The 17,424-nt window shown below is 39.7% G+C and overlaps 1 protein-coding gene across 3 annotated transcripts in view; it reads left to right on the top strand.

Moving 5' to 3' along the window:
• The window catches only part of kif13bb (kinesin family member 13Bb), a 44,830-nt gene extending 27,406 nt beyond the window's left edge, over window positions 1-17,424 (top strand). For 2 of the 3 annotated variants that reach the window (XM_067418201.1, XM_067418202.1), the window contains 21 exons: window positions 196-321; window positions 427-594; window positions 833-990; window positions 2,913-3,045; window positions 3,149-3,295; window positions 4,103-4,132; window positions 4,240-4,339; window positions 4,438-4,564; window positions 5,625-5,680; window positions 6,841-6,959; window positions 7,510-7,686; window positions 7,773-7,865; window positions 8,342-8,491; window positions 10,678-10,755; window positions 10,847-10,891; window positions 11,043-11,139; window positions 11,603-11,742; window positions 12,059-12,118; window positions 14,404-14,541; window positions 14,679-16,002; window positions 16,598-17,424. In XM_067418201.1, the coding sequence (XP_067274302.1) occupies window positions 196-321; window positions 427-594; window positions 833-990; window positions 2,913-3,045; window positions 3,149-3,295; window positions 4,103-4,132; window positions 4,240-4,339; window positions 4,438-4,564; window positions 5,625-5,680; window positions 6,841-6,959; window positions 7,510-7,686; window positions 7,773-7,865; window positions 8,342-8,491; window positions 10,678-10,755; window positions 10,847-10,891; window positions 11,043-11,139; window positions 11,603-11,742; window positions 12,059-12,118; window positions 14,404-14,541; window positions 14,679-16,002; window positions 16,598-16,830 (3,699 nt within the window). In that variant the 3' untranslated portion in view covers window positions 16,831-17,424. The remainder of the gene's footprint in view (window positions 1-195; window positions 322-426; window positions 595-832; window positions 991-2,912; window positions 3,046-3,148; window positions 3,296-4,102; window positions 4,133-4,239; window positions 4,340-4,437; window positions 4,565-5,624; window positions 5,681-6,840; window positions 6,960-7,509; window positions 7,687-7,772; window positions 7,866-8,341; window positions 8,492-10,677; window positions 10,756-10,846; window positions 10,892-11,042; window positions 11,140-11,602; window positions 11,743-12,058; window positions 12,119-14,403; window positions 14,542-14,678; window positions 16,003-16,597) is intronic. The other variant, XM_067418203.1, reaches the window with a different exon arrangement.

The following is a 17,424-nucleotide window of genomic DNA, read 5'->3' as shown; positions in this document are numbered from 1 at the left end:
ATAGATAGTGAATTAAATTAAAAAAGGCTTTCTTTCTACTAGTCTAAAAGAAGGCATGTAATCTTTCAGTGATCAAAATTAGTGCATGAAAAAACATGTTTGCATGGTGTGTCTTGCCTGAAGTTCATGCTTCGTCACAGTCTTGACAAACTGAAGGGATTCTGATTTATTACCACTGGCTTTGTGTGTTTTTAGGTGTCAGGTCGTCTTCACGTAGAAGTCGAGCGTCTGAGTGGAGGACTAGAGGAGCGTGAGACGGGCGGCGGAGACTCTGAGATCAGTCCGGACGCCGAGATGCAAGAACGCAAACTTACCTGCATGGTCAGTTAGTTAGAACAGGAACTCTCCAATCATTGTGCACAGAATTAAAACACTAAGTATGAAGGTCTAAATTGCAGTTGAGTGTAGAACGTTTTGTGTTTGCAGATCAAGGTGTTGCAGGCGACAGGACTACCTCAGCACCTCTCGAACTTTGTGTTCTGTCAGTATCATTTCTGGGAGCAGCAGGAGCCCGTGTTCATCGCTCCGGAGGTCGGCCTGTCCGCGCCCAGCAGCAGAGAGCCGCAGAGTCTGGTGCTGTTTGACAGCTGCAAGGTTAAAACACTCATTTCAGTCCAGGAATCATAAACTCTTTTTGGTCACAGAGCTTATTTTCTGCAAAAATCCAGCAGGGTGATGTGAACATACAACAATACACCATCACTTCAGAGCTCTATCGCATTACAGTAAAACATGTTGTTCTCTCTCTCTGTCTTGTTTCTCTCGTTTTCTTTTTTTTTTCTTTTATGTACAAACTGTGTTAGTCATCATGCATCTCTTTCCTCATGTGTAGAATCTGGAAGTGGCTGTAACCGAAGACTTCCTGGAGTTTCTGATGGAGGGAGCTGTGGCTGTTGAGGTCTATGGTCACAAACAAGCAAACCCGCGCAGGAATCTGGCTCTCTGGGACCTCGGAGTGATCCAGGCGAAGACTCGCTCTCTCAGAGAGAGGTGCACTAGCTTTTATAATACTTCTGACACACAATATGTATCACAGATTATTTCTGTGACCGCAGAATTGTTCAGATGATTGTGGGTGTCCCAAACTAGGGTTGAAAAGCATTGTAAAAATAATAATAATAATAATTATTATTATTATTTTTAAACTTCTTCAAAGTAAAACACTTTCTAAAATAATCTGGTAATATATTAATAAATATAAATAAAATATTTTCTTGGTTTACCTGCATGTCGTGTGACTATGAACCGACATTAATGTAAAAAAATAATAATAATAAAAAATAATAATATTTTAAAACAGTGAAAATAAAATACTTCTTAAAATTATTTTATTTACATGTATTAATATTTTACTATAATATTTGTTTTCCTGCATATCATGTGATCATCAACTGACATTTAATGTAAAAAAAAAAAAGTTTTGTTTAAAACAGTCAAAACGTTTGCAGTAATATATGAAATAAATATAATTAAGATATGACAATGCATGTCATCATGTGACCCTTAATCAGCATCAGAGAATTGTGAATGTTTTGTTAAATTATTTAAAGCTCCAGTCGGTAACAGAAGAACATTGCAGCCGGATCTGCTTCTCTCTGTTTAATGTCTATGGCAAGTCACTCAGGGACTGTGCTCCTCCGCAGCCGCGCCTACCAGACCGCTCTGAAATAGTCCCAATATACCGTATTTTCCGGACTATAAGTTGCTCCGGAGTATAAGTCGCATCAGTCAAAAAATGCGTCATGAAGAGGAAAAATACATATATAAGTCGCACTGGACTATAAGTCGCATTAGGACAGAAGCAGAGCGAGAGCCGCGCACACATGCATGCACCCGCTCGCATGCACTCGCTCGCGCCCGCTCACTGTGCATAACCAAGCAGAAGAAAGAGAGTTTGAAGTGAGTGAGAAACTTATGAGGGACTGGCGAAAAGCAGACGTTACTTTAACTGTAATGAAGAAAACAAAGAAAGCTAATCGCGGACTGAAAGCAAGATGGCCAGAGCTGAAGGAACGAGTCCACAGACGCTTGAACTCTCTGCCGGGAGAGGCTCAGCCGCACGAGTCAAACGCTGTGTGAATCATTCTCCGCTGCATATTTTACTACATGCAGTTTGTAATTTGCAGAATAAGATTTTCTTTATGGGGGCATTTTGTTTGTGTTCAGTCTTTCTAAGTTGTTGTATTTAAGTTAATATTTCAGTTAAGAGTTTTTTTCTGTTTTCAGTAATGTTTTTCTGGGGTAGGCTACAGGAGCAGCATTGAGCGCCCTCTCGCGGCTATATGTTTATTCTTGTCAGTCAGTATGAATTAAATTTGATATATAAATCGCACCTGACTATAAGTCGCAGGACCAGCCAAACTATGAAAAAAAGTGCGACTTATAGTCCGGAAAATATGGTAAACACTTATTATAAGTGTATCATAATGATTCAGGGTAAGACAAAAACACAGTTTGGAAAATTGATTCATGTTGTATATAATTTTTATAAATCTTGAACACAAAAAAGTAACGGACAGCAGTTTTAAATATTGACTTAATCTCCGATTGGAAAATTTGAAAAAGCCCATACATTTACCCACCCATAGACCCTCCCCTCAAAGAAGTCAGGACAGAAGTGAATGAAAGTGGACAAGCGAGACATGTGAAAATGGGATAAAACACCAGGTGTAAATGGGAATGTGTCTCTCTTATTTACTTTTGATCTGATCGACCAAAACACATCTTCACACCAGCTGTAAACGGGGCCTTTGATGCTGATATGACGTTACATGATAAATGGGGGTTAAAAATGTGATCATATCAGTCAATAATTATTGTACCAAAAACAGGTAGTTTCTCATGACAGTTTTTTATACTCTCTGACTGGCTTTGGAAATGAAATGGACTTTTCTGCGTTGTCCTGTGTGCAGGTGGAGTGAAGTGACCCGCAGGCTGGAGCTCTGGGTGCAGATCCTGGAGCTGAACGATGCTGGAGAGTTTGTGCCGGTGGAGGTTCAGCCAGCTAAGGACGTCAGCACAGGAGGAATCTTTCAGCTTAAACAGGTCTGTGTGGATGTTAATGATAGTAACGCAACGAAAACTTCATCTTGTTGACGCATCCTTACATAGATGATCTGACCTGGATCCATTCATGAATGTGTGGCAGGGTCAGTCCAGACGTGTTCATGTGCAGGTTCGGTCAGTCCAGGACTCCGGCACGATGCCTCTGATCACGGAGTCTGTGCTCAACATCTCCATCGGCAATGTGGAGGTCCATCACACTCAATCTGGCAAAAGCACAGAGACCCAGAGGGTGAACAAACTCTTCTTTACTCTTTTACATCATTGGATCTCATTTACTAAATCTAAATGATAAATGTTTTAAAAAAAATATTCTTTATTTACGAGCAAGTCTTAAATTGATTCAAAACATTGAGCCAACTCAAACCAGACGTACACTAAAATCACATAAATGAAAAACATTCTAGCTTAAAGCATTAAATGTTTTTGAGATGCTTTTTTTTTATTAACATGAAGTGACACTACAATAAATCAATTTAATTGAATAGTTTAATATTTAATATGTAACCAAAATGATAAAATCTATTTTGCAGTTTTACTCTAGTATTAAGTTTTGCTTTTGTAATTTTTATTAGGTAGTTTTTTTTCTGTGTGTGTGTGTGTGTGTGTGTGTGTGTGTGTGTGTGTGTATGACTGAGATTTTGGTATGTATGTAAATGTATTTTAATATTTTTTTCTGTCATTTAATTACAATTTTTCATTTTTTATATGTATTTTATTTCAGCTTTAAGAATATTTCTGTTCATTTAAATATTTTTATTTAAATATAACAGCCCTGATGCCATGTGGCCAATCACTGACATAATATAATAAATACAATTTACAACTTTAATAGTTTAAATCTTAATAATATGTAACCAAAGTAATCAGTTCTGCATAAGGAAAGCAAAAGGAAACTTTGCTAATGCCCTTACATGGAGATGGTTGGGCGTGTCTTATGCTAATTACAAACTGCAGGCTCATGCCTCCTTATTTAGAACAGAATCTGGATTGATCAACATCAGAATCGTGACTCAATATTTTTCACTTATTTTTGAAGGTGGGAGATAAAGATGTGGACAGTTATCAGGTAAATGATTTTAACATTCCCAATATTACAGTTTAACTGTATTTTGATCATATAAATGCAGCTTTATGTGATTAATACTATAGCCAAGGGTTTTCTGCATCCTGTAGGAGTTTGATCTGGAGAGACTCAGGGCCCAGTGGCTCATGACTCTAACTGAAAGACAGGAATATCTGGACCAGCATCTGCAGAAACTTGTTGGCAAGCAAGGTAGGAATCCAGCAAATGTCTTTCAGTTTAGAGAGATTCAGGGAACGTCTTTGATGGAGACAGGAGAAAGTGATTGACTGCTCTTCTGACCCATGTAGATAAGTCAGAAGAGGATGTGGAGAGCGAGTCCCAGCTGCTGGAGTGCCGTCTGACACTGACGGAGGAGAGAAACGCTGTACTGGTGCCCTCTGCTGGCAGCGGTATCCCAGGAGCCCCTGCGGAGTGGTAGGCACACATCATTCTGCCATGCTCATATTTTATGCTTTGGTCCTAGACCAATATTACTATCAAACAATCAGAGGAATAACTGCAGCTAACCATAATCACCTTCTAAGGGCCGTGACTCTCCAAGCCGGCCAATATCATCCAACTGCGTCCACAAATAGGTGATATCATGCTGGTAGGGGTTACCGTTGTCGCAGACTTTCGCCCCCTTCTTCGTCTTCGCATCTTCTGCATCCGGATTAATGTTCAACATTCGCTAGTTAGTTTTTCTCAAACAGAAGCTACAAAATAAGATCTAGAATCTTTCAGCATGACATTATGACTTGGCGTAAACATACACGCCACTTTCTAAAGCCAAGTGGCCTGTGTTATCTGTACGCATTTTGAGCTATCCGCATGAATGTCTATGCCGAAACAAACCTGTGTGTGTGTGTGTGTGTGTGTGTGTGTGTGTGTGTGTGTGTGTGTGTGTGTGTGTGTGTGTGTGTGTGTGTGTGTGTGTGTGTGTGTGTGTGTGTGTGTGTCCACAATGTATATGGATTTTTAAACAACCAAAATAGTTTTTTGTTTTTTTTAAATGTAAAAATGCAGAATGTTTCTTGTGTTGGGTAGGTTTAAGGATCAGGGTTGGGTGCAATCGTTATTGTGATTGACATGGCCAATGAAATGTTTAGAATTGGTTGCAGGGCATTTCCACTGAACTGGTTTGGGGGGGAAAAAATCACTCATATGGAAGGGGAAATGACATCATAACCAGTGTACCTCGAAAAACTCATAGCGATTAGTCAATAAGCCGCTACCAGGAACGCACAATAGGTGTTCTTGTTTCATGACGGGAATGCCCAAGCCGCAACTGGACCTTCCTCAAGCCGGCGGTCGGTCAGTCGTCTGCTGTAGTCAGACAGGAGTTTGCCCGATCCAGCATGTCGAAAGTCGACAACACACTTGGTGTGTGACGGCCTAGTTCTAGAACAAAATTATGATTGTTTGATATGTTGTTTTACTGAAAATCAGTGAATTCTTGACATTTATTTTCACTGTCTGGTTCCTGTTCCTGCAGGGCTCCTGTGCCAGGAATGGAGACCCACATCCCAGTCATCTTCCTGGACCTCAGCGGTAAATATTTAGGCTGCTTCCAAAATCGCATACTCTCTTGAGTAGGTTCTTGTTTTGAATAAGTAATTACTTTACTGCTAATAAGCATGTTCTATATTGTATGAGTGTGTGTAGTGTGAATGTAACCTGGACCAGAGTCAGTTGTCACACTTCAGAATCTTGCTGGAAGTAGCAGGTCATCCGGGTACTTTTAGCCTACACTGTGAATTCGACATACTACTTTTGTCACATACTGTTTTTCGCCTAGTATATATTAGGGAAGTACTATGTCCAAATCCTTGTGTGCTGCTTAGATGTTGACTGCCTACATAGGCAGCTGCCTTCTAAGGGAGCTTGATTCGGAATGCCCTACACTGGCAGAATCTCTACACACTGTTAATGAAATTGAACTCTTTATTGGCAACTGAAAAGATACAAATTAAATCATAAAAAATGTAAAATTAAAATAAAACAGGCACTATAAAATGTATTACTAATAGATAAAATTTAATTTGTTAATGTATGTTATGAAGTATTATTTATGCATTATTATATTTTATTAATATTTTTAATTTGTTTTTATTTTTAGCTTTATTTTGGCTTAAGTTTTAGTATTTTTGTTATGTACTCTTGTAACTTTTATTAGGTATTTTTTATATATTGTGTGTGTGTGTGTGTGTGTGTGTGTGTGTGTGTGTGTGTGTGTGTGTGTGTGTGTTTGAGAGAGAGAGAGAGAGAGAGCGAGAGATTTTTTTCTTTCATATTTTTATATTAGTTCATTTTTAGTTTTTATTTATTTCCAGTTAGTAATTTTAGTGCTTCAGTTTATACTTATTTTAGTTGGTTGCTTGGGGAACATTTCTAACATTAATATTATTTGTGTTTAATTTAATTTCAGCTTTAAGAAAAAACATTTTTAATTTCGTTTTTTTTTTTTTATAAACGATAATAGCTCTGATGTCATGTGACTATTAAGTGACTTCAGAGAGCTGTGAAAGTGTAAATGTTTGTTAAATTACTGAAATATTAACTTAAATCTCTCAGGGATTTTAAGTCAAATGTTTCACTGCAGGTTCAGCTGACAAAATGTGTGTTGTATGAAGTTTAAGAAATAATCAGCGTTTCTCTGATATGTTATCTTGGATGTTTTTCACTGAGTGGGTCTCTTCTGTTTTCTACAGCTGATGACTTCTATGATCATCTGTCGGCTCCTCTGGCTGGAGGTCTGGATGCTGTGCTGAACAGAGAAGATAAAGATGATTTTATAGATTTACAGATAGTCAAACACCATGAGAATGAGGTGAGGAGTATTCTGCATTAGGATATATCCCACATTGTGGATATATCCTGATGGAGTCAAGTCATTTTTCCTGTACTCACTAAAACAGACATGCCACAATATTACAGCCAATCATAATATAGCTGATATGTAAAGCCATTTCTTACATAATTTGAGGCATTTCCAAATAAAAAAGAAAATTAACAATAAAAATGCACTCTCTAAAAAATGAACTCTAGCAACCATCCAGAACACCACAGCAACATAACACTGAGAACGCCTTAGCAACTCCCTAGTGACCACTCAGAACCCTATAGCAACATAAAAACAATGAGAGCACCTTAGCAACTCCCTATGAACCATCCATATCACCACAGCAACATAACACTAAGAGCACCTTAGCAACTCCCTAGTGACCACTCAGAACACAATAGCAACATGTTAAAACACTCAGAACACCCTGGCAACCACTCATAATATCATATCAAAAAACAGAATCTGTTTGCAATGTATTTCCTTGAATTGAAAATTTGTTTGATTTGTGATGTGCGAGTCCTCCCTCTCCTCACAGGTGAAGGCAGAGGCATCATGGGACTGCACCGTTCACAATAGTCCTGAACTAACTCGAGCAACAGGGCAGGATCAGAGGGTTTATCTCACCATCCGCGTCGTCGTTCAGCTCAGTCATCCCGCACAAATGCAGCTGGTCCTGCGCAAACGCATCTGTGTGAACCTCACCGGACGACAGGTGTGACAGTTAATGTGATATTGTCTAACTGATGATGATGTTTATTTTGTGCTTTGGTTCTTACCCATCTGATTTCCGGCCTGCAGGGTTTTGCTCAAAGTCTGCTCAGGAGGATGTCTCACCGCAGCTCAATTCACGGCTGTGGAGTCACGTTTGAGATCGTCTCAAATATCCCAGGGGTACGTTAAGCACAGTCTTTTGTTAAGGCATGCGATTCTAGACCAGAATGAGCTGCATTGGGGATTTTCCATCAGGAGACTTATGCTACTGTTCACAAGTGTGGGGTCAGTGATTTTGTATGTTTTTGAAAGGAGTCTCTTCTGATCATCAAGGCTACATTTATTTGATTAAAAAAATACAGTAAAAAGAGTAAAATGGTGAAATGATATTACAATGTATAATAACGGTTTTCTATTTGAATAAATTGTAAAATGCAATTTATCTTGATCAAAGCTGAATTTTCAGCATCATTACTCCAATCTTCAGTGTCACATGATCCTTCACAAATTATTATAATATATGATTTTCTGCTCAAGAAACATTTCTGATTATTATCAGTGCTTAAAAACAGCTTTATATTTTTGTGGACAGCATGTTGATATTGTACATATATGAGACTGGTAACAGAAAGGGGTGTGTGTGCATTTGTTCACAGGACATGCAGGGCTCTGAGGACAGGGAGATGCTCGCCCGACTGGCCACCAGCACTGACAACCTGGGAACTGACAGTGAAGCCGCCATTGAGAAGTACCTGCGGAGTGTGTTAGCCGTGGAGAACATCCTCACACTGGACCGTCTCAGACAGGTGTGGTCTCCTGTACATATGCTGTATTGTATCGGTGTGTATATATATATATATATATATATATATATATATATATATATATATATATATATATATATATATATATATATATATATATATATATATATATATATATACAGTCTTGTTCAAAATAATAGCAGTACAATGTGACTAACCAGAATAATCAAGGTTTTTCGTATATTTTTTTATTGCTACGTGGCAAACAAGTTACCAGTAGGTTCAGTAGATTCTCAGAAAACAAACAAGACCCAGCATTCATGATATGCACGCTCTTAAGGCTGTGCAATTGGGCAATTAGTTGAAAGGGGTGTGTTCAAAAAAATAGCAGTGTGGCATTCAATCACTGAGGTCATCAATTTTGTGAAGAAACAGGTGTGAATCAGGTGGCCCCTATTTAAGGATGAAGCCAACACTTGTTGAACATGCATTTGAAAGCTGAGGAAAATGGGTCGTTCAAGACATTGTTCAGAAGAACAGCGTACTTTGATAAAAAGTTGATTAGAGAGGGAAAAACCTATAAAGAGGTGCAAAAAATGATAGGCTGTTCAGCTAAAATGATCTCCAATGCCTTAAAATGGAGAGCAAAACCAGAGAGACGTGGAAGAAAACGGAAGACAACCATCAAAATGGATAGAAGAATAACCAGAATGGCAAAGGCTCAGCCAATGATCACCTCCAGGATGATCAAAGACAGTCTGGAGTTACCTGTAAGTACTGTGACAGTTAGAAGACGTCTGTGTGAAGCTAATCTATTTTCAAGAATCCCCCGCAAAGTCCCTCTGTTAAAAAAAAGGCATGTGCAGAAGAGGTTACAATTTGCCAAAGAACACATCAACTGGCCTAAAGAGAAATGGAGGAACATTTTGTGGACTGATGAGAGTAAAATTGTTCTTTTTGGGTCCAAGGGCCACAGGCAGTTTGTGAGACGACCCCCAAACTCTGAATTCAAGCCACAGTACACAGTGAAGACAGTGAAGCATGGAGGTGCAAGCATCATGATATGGGCATGTTTCTCCTACTATGGTGTTGGGCCTATTTATCGCATACCAGGGATCATGGATCAGTTTGCATATGTTAAAATACTTGAAGAGGTCATGTTGCCCTATGCTGAAGAGGACATGCCCTTGAAACGGTTGTTTCAACAAGACAATGACCCAAAACACACTAGTAAACGGGCAAAGTCTTGGTTCCAAACCAACAAAATTAATGTTATGGAGTGGCCAGCCCAATCTCCAGACCTTAATCCAATTGAGAACTTGTGGGGTGATATCAAAAATGCGGAATGTTGTTAAAGAATCATGGAGTGGAATAACAGCTGAGAGGTGCCACAAGTTGGTTGACTCCATGCCACACAGATGTCAAGCAGTTTTAAAGAACTGTGGTCATACAACTAAATATTAGTTTAGTGATTCACAGGATTGCTAAATCCCAGAAAAAAAAATGTTTGTACAAAATAGTTTTGAGTTTGTACAGTCAAAGGTAGACACTGCTATTTTTTTGAACACACCCCTTTCAACTAATTGCCCAATTGCACAGCCTTAAGAGCGTGCATATCATGAATGCTGGGTCTTGTTTGTTTTCTGAGAATCTACTGAACCTACTGGTAACTTGTTTGCCACGTAGCAATAAAAAATATATTATATATATCTGGAAAAAATTAGGAAACGACTTAACATTGATGTTAAGTGGTCTCTTAATTTTTTCCAGATCTGTATGCTTAAATAAAAAGGTCCTGACTCTCTGTGGTCATTAAAAATCCCATGGCACTTCTCGTATAAGAGTAGGGGTGTAACCCCGGTGTCCTGGCCAAATTCCTTTGATTGGCCCTTACCAATCATGGCCTCCTAATAATCCCCATCCACTGAATTGGCTCTATCACCCTCTCTCCTCTCCACCTATCGCTGGTGTGTGGTGAGCGCACTGGCACTGTTGTACTGTGGCTGCCGTCACATCATCCAAGTGGATGCTGCACACTGGTGGAGGTTGAGGAGAGACCCCTGACATGAGTGTAAAGCGCTTTGGGTGTACAGTAGTACATATGAAAGCGCTATATAAATGCCTCATTAAAAATAAAAATTAATGAAATTAAAAATATAAAAATGCAAATTTTTGCTATATACTGTAAAGTACAATTAAATGTAATTTTTGTATTTTGGTGAATTCAGGAGGTTTCAGTAAGGGAACATCTGACAGATAAAGGAAAGATTCCCAAACGCTGCCTCAGTTCACCCAATGTACACCGGGTAAGACCTCAACAATGTCTGAGCAAAGATTCATCATGAAAATCAGCCCAAACTTCAACCAGAAATGTAACCCAGTCTGTGTACGTTTCAGCTCTCCGGCAGCAGGAAAGATCTGTCCACCAGCCAAGACTATAAGGTGAGAAAAAATGGCTTAAATAGTGGCTTTGTGTGACCATTCAGTAAATACTTAGTGAAAAATAGTGGCATACTAAATTACATCTACTACACTGTCCATGCAGATGTTCAGATTGTTTACCGGTGGTGTTGCCTGTGCTTTCTTTCTTTAGGGGGTTTGGGGCAGTCAGCAGGAGATTTCTGTGCCTACATCATCCCCAAAGTGTACATCTCACTCATCATCAATACAAAGTCTAAACTCAGAGCCAGGTAACCGTCCTCTTCCTCTTCTGCTGTCTGCCAACAGAGGTTACATTACCTGATGAAGTTACCATACAACATTATAAAAAGAGAACACATTAGCAACGCTCTACAACTCTCTAGCAAGCACCACTTTTCTTCAGATAACTAAAGATCTCTGGCTGCTGAAGACTGTTACTGATCATGAGTGTCTTTGACCTGCTGGTCTGTGCATGAACTCTGCACTGCATAGCGCTTTAAAAATGTCTGTGTTTGGTGCATCAAAGATTAATTATGTAAAACGGTAGCAGAATTAAGTGTAGTGTGCTTTATGGATGTGCGTGTGGCGCTGTGGTCTGCATGGAGGTGCTGATCTACTTCTGTATTTTTGTTAATGCTTTATTTATGCTTTGCACTCTTTTTGTGCTCAAATGGGTTTCCTGCTCTTTTCTCCTCTGCTCTTCTGCCGCTCCTTAAACCCGTGTCCCTGCAGGTCTCTCAGGGTTTGCTGCGTCTTATTTCTCCCCAGTGAAAGCTCTAGTGTCTCCAGTACCCAGGATGTTCAAGTCTTTGTTATCCAAGAAAGATGAGAAGAAAGAGCCACCTATTCCTGCTGCTGCTGCCTTTGAGCAGGTACACACAGTAAACACCTGCTGTGACTCAGAACATACTTTACTAATTATGTCTAGAATCAGAAATGCATAAAATGGTATTACCAACAGCACCGTCTCAGGTCTGTAAAGCTATTTTGTTTTGATAGTTTATTGGTCATTATTGTAGGCCTCATCTGTATTTAAATGTAGTTTTTTTTTATTTTTTTTATAATAAAACATTGAAATGCGAAATTTTTGAAGCTAGAAAAATAATTGCAATCAGTTATTTGACTAAATCTGTGGTATTCCTTGTAAAACATTGAATAATATTTGTATTGCCCTTTGATTTCACCCAGAATGTGCCACGTATTATTGTGCAGTCTGTCAGTCTTGAAGATATCAACAGCTGTGAAATGGTTAGTCTGTTCAGTTGGAACTTAAAAAGTATATTTATATAAAATATAATATTGGTACATTTTTAATATGAATACACTATATTGCCAAAAGTATTGGGACACCCCTCCAAATCACTGAATTCAGGTTTTCCAATAACTTCCAAGCCACAGGTGTATAAATCAAGCACTAGACATGCAGACGCTTCTACACACATTTGTGAACGTGGTCAAGCGTGGTGCCGTGATAGGTTGCCACATGTGCAATAAGTCCATTCCTGAAATTTCCTCACTACTAAATATTCCATGTTCAACTGTTAGTGGTAGTATAACAAAGAGGAAGAAATTGGGAACAACAGCAACTCAGCCACGAAGTGGTATGTCACATAAAACCACTGACATTAGAGCAGTGAAGAGACGTGTTCTCTGGAGTCAATCACGCATCTCTGTCTGGCAATCCAATGGACGAGTCTGGGTTTGGCGGTTGCCAGGAGAACAGTACTTGCCTGACTGCATTGTGCCAAGTGTAACGTTTAGTGGAGTGAGGATTATGGTGCGGGGTTGTTTTTCAGGGGTTGGGCTTGGCCCCTTAGTTCCAGTGAAAGGAACTCTTAATGCTTTAGCATACCAAGACATTTTGGACAATTTCATGCTCCCAACTTTGTGGGAATATTTTGGGGACAGCCCCAAAAATTCCCATAAACACACTCCAACTCTTCTTGGAAGGCTTTTCACAAGGTTTAGTATAACTCTGTTAGAGCTGTAAAGGGTGGGCCGACTCCATATTAAACCCTATGGCTTAAGAATGGGATATCGTTAAAGTTCATGTGCCTGTAAAGCAGGTATCCCAAAATGTTTGGCAATATAATGTATAAATAATAAAATATTTTATATTTGTATATTTGTGTTGTCAAATAGATTGTGATTAATCACAACTAACTTAAGTTTGTGTGTCTCTGGTGCTCAGGTAAACCCTAAGTTATGGAGACACAATGTCCCCGCAAGCTCTTATGGGGACTTTTTTTGGGTCCCCATGGGGGAAGCAGCTTATAAATATTACAGAATGATGTTTTTTTTATATATATATATAAAAATTGTCTATGGAGAGTCCCCATAAAACATGAAAAACCAATATGTGTGTATACCAAAAAATGCCCCAAAAAAGTCGCTGTTTGGATTTAAACAGGCAAATATATAAGTCTTAAACATTGATGCACCTCTTGATGGAAATAAATGTTGTAATGTTATTTCCATCAAGAGGTGGATCAATTTTTGTTCCATATCTTATATTGACATAGCCTGACAAGCCAGACTCGCATCCAGATGTTTGGTCTGGAAACTCACCGTAGACAGGGCTCAATCCGAGGGGCGGATAAACGATTGTCTTTCAAACTCCCTCTGCACGCGATAGGATAGCGCTACACCAACCAGAGCAACGAAGGTGAAACAGAACTAGCTGACAGATTAAACATTCACCGTATCCGGTCGGCAAAACTCCGAACACATCTTCCCTTTTTAAGAATGACTTCAGTGCCGTTCTTTGTTCTTTTCTCAGAGAAAAGCTTAACTCCAAGTCTTCCAGAGTCGCGGTCAAAGCTGATTCGAAAGACCGCCGTTCGCCAGTTTCTGTGTTTACTAGAAGCACGCAAGCGCAACTCGGCAGTCATCATTATGGCCCCGCCCACCGACTCTATACACGATGTGATTGGTCCGGCAAGAGTTAGGGGAATACAGCTCAGAAGGAAATTGAGAGTTGCTAGACGACACTTACGGGCAGATTAAATTTGCTGCCGCTAGGGTGCGTCTAGATTTCAAGGCTAATATTGACATTGCAAGAGTCCAGACTCTGTAAAGTCTCCTCCAGCACATCCCAAAGACTTTCAATGAGTTTAAGGACTGGACTCAGAGGAGCCGATTCATGAGTGGAAATGATTCTTCATTCTGCCTCAACCATTCTCTCACAATCTGAGCTGATGAAGCTTGACTTTTCCATCCTGGAATCTGGCCATGGTGTGTCTTCCTACATGTATGTTTAAGAAATGAAAAGCTACACATGCCATCAATCAGGGTTAGAAGAACTGTTGCCCAACATACAACATGCTAGAAACACAATAACCATAGCCATAATGACCCAATCATAGACTCTTAAGCATTTGCCTGCAACTTTTCTTTTGGCCTATGTGTGTGTTTGTGTGTACAAAACTTTTATGTAAGATGCGGTTTGACCGCAGTATTATTCATAAAATGTATTTGTTTGATTTTGTGCAGTTGAAAACATTTAGATGCGTTTCATTTTAAATTTTCCATAGGCTTCCTCAGAACATGGTGCTCAAGACAGCCTATCAGAATCTGCATCCTGTGTGTCCATATTTCCGGTCATTCCTGATGAAGTAGAGATCGCTGAAGCATCAAGCATTTCCTCAGGAACCACATCTGACATCCAAAGAGTAAGTCTAAATGTTTTATAGCTTTCTCCTTATGAGTATGGTGAATAGTATCTAGTGATGTGGGGTAGTGGGTAAATTAAAAGTTGCTTTTAATACTGTATATATTACTTATAGTTTGATCTTTATGATCTCCTCAGAGCCATGCTATGGAAAATCCAATTTCAGAGAAACCAGAAAAAGTTGAGGAGATTCTTCCGCCTCTTCCTCAAGAAGTTCCACTTTTTCCTGTTCCTCCAGTGTCTGAGGAAGTTCTACCTACTAATCTTTCTTTTGAAGTTGAGGAGGTTCTTCCTCTAGCTGTTTCTCCTGAGGTTGAGAATGCTTTACCTTCTAATCTAACTCCAGAGGTTGAGGAAGTTCTGCCTCCATCTGTTTCTACAGAGGTCACAGAGGTTCCTTCAGAAGCTGAAGAGGCTCAACCTCCTACTGTTCCTTCACAAATTGAGGAAGTTTCACCTTCTTCTGCTTATCCAGTAGACCCCAAGCAAAGTCCAGTTGGTGATTCCACCTACAGCTCCATCAGCGATATCTCAAGTGGATACATCTCCACAAGTGTCTCCACAGCCACTCTATCTGAGTGTGCGGTTTCAAATTTGGATTTTCCTCTTCCCAACAGCACTGAGGCCAAGTCTCCTTCCAAAAAGATTGAACCAAAAACAGACAGTGTGGTTGTGCCAACAAGCACCACATCTCCAGAACATCAGTCAAAACTTGAACCAGCTAACCAAGAACATGGAGAACAGATATCTACTGAATCCCAGAAATCAGAAGAACATGGAGGACAGATATCTACAGAATCCCAGAAATCAGAAGTACATGGAGAGCAAATGCATACAGAATCCCAGAAATCAGAAGTACATGGAGAGCAGATGTCTACAGAATCCCAGAAATCAGAAGAACACAGCCAAGTGTCTCCTCTAGATGCTACATCTCAGAAACTCATTGTTTCTCATTCTTTGCCTCAAAAAACCAATGACCCCAATGACATTGTCACTTCAGCTGGCCAAACATCTTGTTCAGGAGCCACAGCCCCATCAGTACCTTCTACGCCATTAGCACCACCAGCTGCCTCAAAACCATCTGACCCATCTCTACCAGTGAAGATTGCCAAGCAGTCAGCACCTTCCCAGCAATCAAGACCTGAACAAACCAACAAGTCCACTCCCGCTTCCATCGCCAACCCTTTCCAAATCCACAGAGTCAAGACTTCTGGCCTGAAGTCTTTCAAAGGGGTCGTGCATGAGGAAGATGAAGAGGGTAAACATGTTGACTCTTTATCTGAGTCTCAAGAGAGACTGGAGATCCTTTCAGATTCAGAAGAAAGCCTTGAGCCTCCCGATTGGCTAAAAGAAGGGGAATATGTGACTGTGGGCACCAATAAAGCTGGAACAGTCCGTTACGTTGGACCAACTGACTTTGCAAAGGGCGTTTGGGTTGGAGTGGAACTTGATGTTCCAGCAGGTTCGTAATGCTTTTGAACTTCCATATATCAGTAGAGTCTGCAATATTTCCGTCATGCATATCATATTCCAGAGACTGCAAAGAGTTCACAGCGGTTGAAGTATATTATTCGGAATGAAGTATAACCCCATAATCAATGGACCATCTATTGTAATCATTGGCTTTCTTCTTATTCTTCTGATCTTGAAGTCTATGGCAGCCCATAGAAGCACTTGTGGGAAAGTTATGAAATTTGGCACACACAGAGGACAGTCTGAACTGTCACCATAGCAAATTTGGAGTCTCTTATGTAAACCCTCTAACACCACCAAAAGTTGCACTCCTGTTTATGCTTTTGAACTGTAAGGGCCAAAATTGGTCGAAAGTGATTAAATCGTTACTAGTGACTGTATTTATGATTTTCAGGCATTTTGCCTAAAATCATCTTAATATGTCTTTAATTGCTCATTGTTGCAGTTGAGTTGGTCTAATGCTCCCAGTCATAGTGGCATGACTTATCGTGCCTTCATTGTTCTTGGCCCCTTGCTTGCAGCTATATTTTGCAAATGTTCTCCAATTGTATGCACCACACAATATTTATGCTCTTCATTTCTAGGTAAAAACGATGGTTCGGTCGGTGGGCGCCAATACTTCCACTGCAACCCTGGTTACGGCGTTCTCGTGAGAGCAGATCGGGTCACAAAAGCAACAGGTACCGCTAAAAGGTCGAGGCAGAAACGCAAACAGAACCTCTCGGGATCCAGTCCCAATCTGGCAGCCCTTACAGCGATGGCCAAAGGAGAGGCTGGAGTACGCAAGGGGGAGAACAGGAAGTCTTGGGTTAGCTGAGGAAAATGCGTCCGTGTACTGAGGACTTACTGGTGCAGCAGCAGTATTGGTACGAAACTGAAACACTACACTGATACTTGCACAGAAGTAACTGCCATTTGATTTACTAATGCAATACTGTACACTACTTAGTGCCTAGTGTTCAAAACCCCTATGGATTGAGGTGTATTTCCAGCCTCGGTAAGCAGTATTTTTGGTATTGTTTTTTAAAATGTTTTTAATACAACAAAGTGCCCTGTTTATATGGACCCGGTGTTGGATACGTGGAAAAATAAGAATACTGATGGATTCACAGAGCGTTTCAACTGCTGATTTTACAGTATATATGGAGGTTAGAGGGTTTTACCTGTGGAGATTATAAAGTGCCAGACAGTTTTATTCATAAATGATTGTGTTTTAGTGTTATTATGGTGAATTAGTTCTGTATTTTCTCTTGGAATGGTACGTTTGTATTGTTATTATTATTTTTCTTTTTGAATAAGTAATTTATCATCAAATTGTTATTGTTAATTTATTTTGCAGATCAAAGTAATGACAAAAATATTTGTATTTTATATTGCAATGGTGAGTAATAAACAGGTTATTTTATCATCA

This window comes from Pseudorasbora parva, chromosome 15 (genome assembly GCF_024679245.1).
Source record: "Pseudorasbora parva isolate DD20220531a chromosome 15, ASM2467924v1, whole genome shotgun sequence".
Classification (NCBI taxonomy): Eukaryota; Metazoa; Chordata; class Actinopteri; order Cypriniformes; family Gobionidae; genus Pseudorasbora; species Pseudorasbora parva.
This window is presented reverse-complemented; position numbering and strand designations above follow the sequence as displayed.